Genomic DNA, 9329 nt, shown 5'->3' on the forward strand with positions numbered 1-9329 from the left:
CGTAGTCACCATTTAGACGAACAATGAAAAAGACCCTAAAATATGGACTAAAATTAAATTCAATGTTGAAGATGGAGGGTAGGAGAAAGTTCTTGGCTTGTATATGTATGTAAATAATATAATAACATACTTTTATTAAAAGTTCAGTTATAAAAACTGAGAAAAGAAATAAAAATGACGAAATTACCATATGAGTTAACGAAATCTTTTAAAAGGAGTTTGAATTAGGGACACAAGATGTTGAAAAATGTACGCCACATGATCATTTTTTCATAATTATTTAATTTTAAGGACGTAGAATGTTTAAACGTATGACCCATAAGAACAGAAAGTATAACTCCCACTTTATGTCAAGTACAACCTTTTTATGACTTTCTGTTAGAATCTTGACCACTTTTGACTCTTGCAAAAGGCCTTTGCGACTACAAAGCCTAAAAAGAACCGAAACTTTGCGAACCATGGTTTGTACTAAAATTCAAAACAGTGTTTCGAGATCAGATTAAATATAAAGAAATAACCAAGTTATCAAAAGAACGGACGAAATCGTAAAATCATTCGTGAAACTCGTAGCTATTTCTTGATAATTTTGAAAATAAAAATAATAAATTAAGATAGAAATATAAACGTTACCAAATATTTTTAGAGAAAGTAATTATAAAGTAAAAAAAAAAAAGTAAATAATTGGTTTTAAGTTGAAGTTCAAAATGCGGTTGGCGCGTTCAGATTAATTGAATTCCATTTATTAAACTTTCCCCAAATATTTCAAAGCAAAGCAAAGCAAAACAAAACAAAACAACACACACAGAAGACCGTTCCTTGATAACTGTGCTCTCTTTTTTACTTTAGTTTTACTTTGCACTACCCTCCAATCCAATCCAATCCAAACCAAACAAACCCCCATTGCTCTTCACTTCTCACAGGTAACCCTAACAACGACTTCTCTCCATAACTCACTCATCTTCCCTTTCTTCTTTCTTTCTTTCTCTATCCATCGATACCCATAATGCAGAAAGGATAATCATTCTGATTCAAACACCCTTTTGTGTCTATACATTGTTGATATGGTGGCTGGTAAGGTCAAATTAGCCATGGGTTTGCAGAAATCACCGTCCAATTCCAAGACGGAAGTGCAACAACAGAGGCAACATCCGTCTCCATCGCATAGTTCCGGTGGTGGAGGTGGGAAGGTGCCACAGAAAGGGGCGGTGTTCTCACGGTCATTTGGGGTGTACTTCCCGCGGTCCTCAGCTCAGGTCCAGCCGCGACCACCGGACGTGGCGGAGCTGTTACATTTGGTGGAGGAGTTGAGGGAACGAGAGTCGAGGTTAAGGACGGAACTATTGGAGCAAAAGCTACTCAAGGAGTCTGTGGCTATACTCCCACTTCTCGAGAATGAGATCTCGAGAAAGGATTCGGAAATCAGCCGATCTTCTAAGAAGATCGAGTGTCTAGAAGCCGAGAACGAGAGGTTGAGGCAAGATGTTGAAATGCTGCATTTGAAGCTCACGGAACAAAAGAGGGAATTCGAGCAGAGAATGAAGGATTTGGAGCTGGCGTCGGCTACGTCTTCTTCGCAGAGGTTTCAGCAATTGATGGATATTTCAGGCAAGTCTACTATGATCAAGAGCTTGAAACGAGGCCATACGTTCGCGAATCTTCCAGTGAATCGGCATCATAATGAAATCGACAACAAATGTTATACAGAATCGAGCTCAAAAGAGTCGATATTAGTAGAAATCGACAATTTGCCAAGGCTTTCTCGGTGTGATTCGTTAGATATGGGGGATTCAGTTATTGAAGTTCGGTCTCGAGTTCCTAGGGTTCCAAAACCGCCTCCACGGCCTTCTACATCATCGTGTTCGTCATCATCGTGTTCTTCTTCCTCTAATAGCTCACTGAGCAGCTCGGCAGAGAGAGCATTGACTGAGCAACAACCTCCGGTTCCACCACCTCCACCATCAAATAAACTAGCTCCTCCGCCACCACCACCTCCTCCCAGAACCAGCAAAGCTCCTGCTCCTCCCCCTCCTCCACCTCCACCTACAGGTCTAAAGCCGTTGCCGGCGAAGGTTCGTCGAGTTCCGGAGGTCGTCGAGTTCTACCACTCTCTGATGCGGAGAGAGTCTCGCCGGGAGTCCTGCAACGGATCTTCCTCCGCCGACGTACCGTCGACCGCCAATACACGTGACATGATCGGAGAAATCGAGAACCGGTCCACGCATTTGCTCGCGGTAAGTAACCAATAGCAGAGTATAATGAATTACACTTCTACCCCTGGACCAGTCCACAGCTAACATTTTCCCCTATTAAATTGGTTGCTTATTAATTATTATAAGATTAAGACATTAGGTCTCAAATCATAAATGGTGCAACTCCCAAAGGGTAATTTCGTCACTTTTCACATGCTCGATCCTTTTATGGCTGTAGTTATTTTAGGTTATGGGCATCATTTAATCCTATGTAGTAACGTTTGTAATGTTCATATAATATATAACATTCTTATTTGAAGCGACCCCAATAAATAATAAGAAATGTACGTCGGAATAACTTTGAATTATTTATTTATTATCTAGTTTTTGTTTTGTGTTTTTTTAATTTGTTTTTTTAATTTGTTTTTTTTTGGGGGGTGATTAAATTATTGTTACAGATAAAGACAGATGTGGAAACACAAGGTGATTTTATAAGGTTTTTGATCAAAGAAGTCGAGAATGCGTCATTTACAGATATCGAAGATGTTGTGCCCTTTGTGAAATGGCTCGACGATGAACTCTCTTACCTGGTGAATTTACTTCTTTCGTTAATCTTCTTTAAAATCTTATTCATTTCGTATATATAAATCAAACGTACATGATATATCCAATTTGGAGTTGGGACGTGGGATATAAGATGTACACGGACGTTACCTTTGTTTGGAAAATAGGGATACTGTTTCCGAAACAGAAAATATAACTAAAAGGCACCCAAATTATATTACTTGATGATCTAATATTCTTGCATACTTGTTTTCTTTTTCTTGAATGGGTTCAGGTTGATGAGAGGGCAGTTCTGAAGCACTTTGAATGGCCGGAGCGTAAAGCGGATGCATTGAGAGAAGCTGCATTCGGGTATTGTGATCTAAAGAAGCTTGAATCGGAGGCATCATCGTTTCGAGACGATCCTCGCCAGCATTGTGCACCGGCTCTCAAGAAAATGCAAGGATTGTTTGAAAAGTATGGATCTTTTTTTTTCCCCACTAAAAGGCTTATTTTTAGTTGGATTTTGTAAGATTTTATAATGCTGATTCGTTTGGTGACAAACAGATTAGAGCATGGAGTGTATAATCTATCACGAATGAGAGAATCGGCTTCAACACGATACAAAGTATTTCAAATCCCGATGGGTTGGATGCAAGACACCGGATTTGCAGCTCAGGTAGCTACTCCTTTCTTCTTTTCGGACTTTCTTCCCCATTAGTCATGGTACACACCTGCAAGAAACCAAAAATGTACTCACTTGAAAAAAAAGACAAACTTTAGATGCTCGTTTTGCAAATGGGCATATGGTCCATGAGAAAATGATGGAAATCCTATTAGACCTCTTAAATCAAGATTCTTACCACTAGGCCAATGACCTTCTTCAGACGCTCGTTTTACAAAACGACACTTCCGTCTATTTTCAAGTTTTTCGGAAGGCAGATGAAGGTAATTGAATTAATTTTTTTTATAAAAGTTAATTAAAGACTCCTTGTTTGTTCAAGAAAATTGGTGTTGGTGGCCCCTACATGTGTGTTTTTCCAACTCCAAGAAAAAGAAACTTGTGTCCATGGGCTGAGTCTACAATTAGGCAATAGACTATAAATAATGAGAACATTGATTTGGTTACTAGATGCCAAAAGGGTTGCAAGGATTTTGCTCAGTTTACAAGGTCCCCTACCTGCATGCTCACATGTGAAAGTGAAACCCCACACACCACACTCTATTCAAATGTATTTGCTTGGATTCTTCATCACCTTTTTAGATGTTTGTGACTAAATTGAATTAGATTCTATTTTTCCTTGAGCTAATAAATACCCAAATCCAGAGTAATGACTTGTACATCATGCATCAAACCATGTATTGCCCTTGATTTTGTCGGTTTTTATTCTTGGAAAAAGGGATGGCCCTTTTAAGTACCCCAAGATTTATATGCTAGATTTATTTTTCAACATTTTCACTTTTTGCCACCCACATTTGGTACACTATTCTAGATTCTAAAATGGGAAACAGAAGGCAAATGCACACCTCTTTTTAAACTTTACTAAAAAGGAAGGTGGGTCTAAATCCTCTTTCTTGATCGAATTCTGGGTTCTGCTATTTTGACATGTACCTCATGCAAGGTCATTTGTAGGTTGCTATTGATTTCGATTCTTGGTTAGGTTAAAGGAACTGGTCTGTGCTTTTATGCTGTAGGGACTCTTTTGTGAATTGGATAACCTTAATTTGACCATCATCTTGTCACTTCTTTTTATGACCTGGCAAATTTGATTACATTGGAACTCCTTTGTCTCGAGTTATTTTCTAGATAGTAATCTGATGAGGTTTTGGATATTCTCATATGGTACAAGAGTCAGAGTATATCATTTGGAACATCTTCTGTCTGATTGGATTCTTATATGGTATCATAGCTAGCCAATGTATACCATCTTTTGCTTGTTTATCCTCCATTGGAGAGGGCATATTATGTTAAGAGTCTCACGTCGTCCAGACTTGAACACTCTTCAGAATATGTTGGAACCCTCTTTTTGTCCTTAAATGGCTCGTTTGAAAAATAATATAATGGGGTTCCACATATTCTCATATTGTGTTTTGATACACTCTTTCTTTCTGATACCTTTGAAACCTGTCTTTTGTTTGGGAAAAGTGGAGAATAACCAAGGGTGATTTGCATTCTTATAGATCAAGCTTGCATCGGTGAAGTTAGCAATGAAGTACATGAGAAGAGTATCGGCAGAACTGGAGACGGTTGGCGGTCCAGAAGAGGAAGAGTTGATAGTTCAAGGTGTACGATTCGCATTTCGCGTACATCAGGTACCAACAAATAGAATTCATGAAGTCGGGTTCCATTTGCATATGAAGACTTGTGCTTAATTGGATGTTTGTTTTATTTTTGACAGTTTGCGGGTGGTTTTGATGTTGAAACGATGAGGGCATTCGTAGAGCTGCGTGATAAAGCAAGATCTTGCCATGAAAACCAACAGAAATGCTAAACATTCTTTATCTGTAGCAAACTCAGCTTCAGCATTCATTTATCAATCGGGCTTTTTTGCTGTAAAGAAGGGACGGACGGACGGACTCTTTTGGTGTGAATACAGACACTCTTTCCATTTTCGCATTTAACTTACAATATCATAATTAAATGAAGAATCATTTGTGTATGGAAATTAGCGTCCGGTTCGTTGGAAACATTTAAAATATAACATGTTTTTTATACACTTTCCATATTAACATATCAAATTTTGATACCTATATTTTCAATTTTTTTTAACCCACCGGCTTATCATTACATAATTTCAACTTATTACTACGTATGAACTTTATAAATTAACTCATAATTAAATACATGGTAAACTTTAAGTAATAAGAAAAACAAAATGAAGATATACAATACTAGATTGGATGGAGAAAAGAATGAAATTTAGAGGCCGTTTACCAAACACTTACACGGATGAGTGCTTACCAAGTCACATTACCTTACCGGATGAATATGATAAGAACTAAGAATCTTACCCGATAAGAGCGAGACAAGCACTATGAGTCTTACCCGGTAAGTGAGGGCGACGACTTTTACCACGGTAAGCGCTTACCGGGTGAATTGTTGCATACAATATCGTTTTGATGAATTAAAATTTCACTCTGTAAGTAAATAATAGTGCCGAATTTTACTTGAACGGTCCCTTAACCTGTAACATCCCAATTCTAATTTCCCATATTATTTGCTAAGTGCGCCTAATTTACATTTTACGAAGGATATTATGTGCTTACATGCGAGAAAATGTTAAGCATATTGAAAATTTACTACGTGTTTTAGTAGTGGCCATATAAGGTAACCAATGATTTAGTGGGAGTTTGGGGATGGAATTTTAAGGTCATACTTCTTTGGAGTATATGAGAGGATTTAGAAAATTTCATCCCAATCGGAGTTAGATTGAGAAAATTGGAGAAATCGAGTCAAAACGTCAACAATTAAGCTATGAATTCGTAAAACCAAATTTTTTTAAGAAGATCTTTTATGGAATATTTTTATTGGAAGTTGTAGATTATTTCGTTACGAACGCGTAAGCGAAAACCTCATAAAAAACGGAGCTCCAAGATAAAAGTTATGTTATTTTTAGTGTTTAGTGGTCAAAATRGGTACTTAGGCGGGTCAAACCCGACCCAACTCAGATTTAACCTAGAAAAGTCGATTATAGACCCCATTTTAGGCCATTTTCAGTCCCATAACTTGCACACACAGTAAAGGTGCDAATTACACAYAYTTAAGCTCAAACAACTTCAATTCTTGGAGAATCAAAGATCAAGTGATGAATTCTTGATGAATATGTGAAGATTATTGAAGGTATACTCCTAATACTAAGTTTAATCTTTGCAATTAGTGTCAATCAAGGAAATTAGGGATTTCATGTTTGTAATTAGTGGATGATTTTGTAAGATTATGGTTTTATGTTGGTGAATATCATGTTATTTTGAATGATTACACAACAATTTGAAGGTAATCTCATCYTTGTTCTTGTTCTTGAAGTTGTAACAAATATGATGACATTTGGGTGATATAAGCTTACTGTATGTGTAAGATAAGTGTAGAATTGTGATATTATGCTCAGATTATGAATATACATTAGTTAATTCATTGATTATATGGTTGATATGCAAGAAGATGGTAAGAATAAGTGAGTTTTCACTATGAATAAATTGACTATTTGTTATACAAAAGATGAATTTTGATGAAATTGGTAGAAATAGATGAATGAACCATAGTTTCTTGTTGATTTTACCTTGATGATGATAAAATGAAGTTAACATTTGAGTTTGGTTAGGACTGGAATGGAATTGGATACTTATTTGGATAAAAGTATGATTTTTTCGAGTTTGAAAGTCATGTTACAGCACTGTTTAGTAAAAATCGTAGAAAATCGTAGAAAAATCAGAAAAATATGAGGTAAGCGGCTTTGGAAAGATATACATCTCTACTTTAATCCATCAGTTGAAGTCAAAGTGTGATTTTGAGTTTAAGTGAGGTAAAACAGAGGTTAAAAACAGAGCTGCAACATATAATTAAAGTTAGCTTATGACATGATTAAGTTGAWAAAATGTGTTTGGTTGTACCAATGCTTACGAAATTTGATATATGAACTCCAGGGGATAATTTAAGCTTATTTGAGTCCTTTGGAGGGTATCTTATAGTTGGATTACAAGGTTGGACATTTGTCGTTCGGTTTGACCGTATTTGACATTCGGTCGTGAGGTGAGTTAAATAGCTATTCAAATATTATTGTATTAAGTGTGTATTTATGTGCCATCTATATGTATGTGATTTCTATGACTTTAGAGTCGGTTTTTATTGGTCTTTTGTCTTTGTACGTATTGATCTCTCGATTACGAATTCTTCCGAAATGTCGGTCGGTTTGGATATCCATATATTCCATCGGTATTGTTTCTTTGATTTCTTGTGAAACCGGAAGTACGGGGATTACTTTGTGTGATCCGTCCCGAAAACGGTGAATGTCAACATGCCGGTGAAGGGGGAGGAACCGGTGGGACATTCTAGTCGTTCTCATTGTCTGTTGGCCGTACTCGGTGCCTAATGTGAAGAGAGGCACGAGTACAGGGACTCGGGCATACCCGGGAGATGAAGGCGGGCTCCCTGCCAGTCCTAAGCATTGTATTCCATGAACCATAGGAGCTCGAGCATACCCAGTGACGATGGGCTCCCTGCTAGTCCTATGTGTTCCATTATTTGGTTATTCCGACATGTTTCTTTAGACCGTTTGACAAACATATGATATTAGTCCCTTGCAAAGGAATTGACCTGGTATCATTTGATAATTACTTGTAATTTGCATTTCGTAATAAGCATGTTATGTCATGTGAATTGTTGGATTCCAGCACTTGGTCTTTGGTTATATTATGGACAACCCTTATTTCGTAAGTGTTACTCTCAATTTATTATTCATTGATRTAACCATTCAATTGGTTGGTTTATGGTTCCCATGTAATTGTATAGACTTGATTTCAATAGCATTTGTTTAGACTATTTATCTCACTAAGCCATGTGCTTATTCCGTTAGCTCATTTTTTTTTTCAGGAAAGAAAGAAGATAAATGCAAGAACCCGGTGTAGTTAGTTCATGATTAGTTTGGGGATCGTTGCCAAACCTTGGTATATATATATAATTATGTTTAGTTTCTATTTTGGGTTGTAAATATATCCGGGTAGTTATTATGTTGTCCCGATTTTTGRTTGGTAAATGTTYTAATTATAAKATTGTAAGCTTTCGTTTTGGATTTGGAAATACTTATTAAAGTATAATTAGCTTTTGATGGTTTATTTAGAAAATGATATCTCGTATGTTATGTTTTGGTGAAATCGTAACCGAGGTGTTACATAACCTCTACTGTGAAATTTTATTTTTAAAAAATTAAAAAAAAGGTTGTAAAATCAATTTAGTAATATGAATAATAAATTAACTAACAAGATGATAATTAATGCAATTGATAACGGAATTGGGGGCTAAACAGCATAGAATCTATCGACATCATCTTGGCCAATGGAGGTGACAAGGGATTGGGGAAAAATTAAGTTGAAATCGTAAGAATGTTGATTGCCAACACTTCTTTCGTTTCAATCAAATTCCCGTCTTTTCTTCAAACAACTCTCAAATCTCCACCATTTCTTCCCCAATTCAAGGTTTCTGCCTCCTCAACATCACCCATTTCCATGGCAACTGCCGCCGCCCGCGAACCCACCTCACCAACTCCTCTCACAATCCAATCTTCCGTTCCCAACTCTTCTATTACACTCTTGTTTGTTGAAATGGGAGTTGGTTACGATCAGCATGGGTCAGTCAACTCCATCTCTCTTTCACTCAAAGTGCAACCATAGACGATTTAATGTAAAGCGCTTGGGGTTTCACTAATTGATTTGAGGGATTGTGACATTGAAACAGGCAAGATGTTACGAAAGCAGCAATGAAGGCTTGTAGGGACGCTATCTCTTCCAATTCAATTCCTGCTTTCCGTAGAGGTACTGATTGCGTGCGTTTCTGGACTGTTGTATACCTTTCATCTCATCAATTCATCTTATTAGGGTTCTGAT

At 37.0% G+C, this 9329-nt stretch overlaps 2 protein-coding genes across 3 annotated transcripts in view; both read left to right on the forward strand.

Annotated features, from left to right (window-relative positions):
* The first annotated feature begins 1061 nt into the window (after positions 1-1061).
* LOC112523414 (protein CHUP1, chloroplastic) lies at positions 1062-5390 on the forward strand. Its single transcript, XM_025133005.1, has 6 exons — positions 1062-2231; positions 2648-2779; positions 3028-3209; positions 3300-3411; positions 4914-5045; positions 5132-5390. The coding sequence occupies exons 1-6, from the start codon at positions 1062-1064 to the stop codon at positions 5222-5224; spliced, it is 1821 nt and encodes a 606-aa protein (XP_024988773.1). The 3' UTR covers positions 5225-5390.
* A 3365-nt stretch (positions 5391-8755) lies between these two features.
* Positions 8756-9329, forward strand: part of LOC112522529 — a 16291-nt gene continuing 15717 nt past the window's right edge. For both annotated transcript variants that reach the window (XM_025131719.1, XM_025131718.1), the window contains exons 1-2: positions 8756-9073; positions 9181-9257. In XM_025131719.1, coding sequence (XP_024987487.1) covers positions 8829-9073; positions 9181-9257 — 322 coding nt within the window. In that variant the 5' untranslated portion in view covers positions 8756-8828. The remainder of the gene's footprint in view (positions 9074-9180; positions 9258-9329) is intronic.

The sequence above is a fragment of the Cynara cardunculus genome (assembly GCF_001531365.2).
Source record: "Cynara cardunculus var. scolymus isolate 2C chromosome LG 12, CcrdV1, whole genome shotgun sequence".
Classification (NCBI taxonomy): domain Eukaryota; kingdom Viridiplantae; phylum Streptophyta; class Magnoliopsida; order Asterales; family Asteraceae; genus Cynara; species Cynara cardunculus.

Excerpts from the sequence above, each read along its gene's own strand:
- LOC112523414 (XM_025133005.1), top strand. The coding sequence starts at position 1,062 with ATGGTGGCTGGTAAGGTCAAATTAGCCATGGGTTTGCAGAAATCACCG. Across the intron at positions 2,232-2,647 it reads GGTCCACGCATTTGCTCGCG|ATAAAGACAGATGTGGAAAC; the intron begins GTAAGTAACCAA and ends TTATTGTTACAG. Across the intron at positions 3,412-4,913 it reads ACACCGGATTTGCAGCTCAG|ATCAAGCTTGCATCGGTGAA; the intron begins GTAGCTACTCCT and ends GCATTCTTATAG.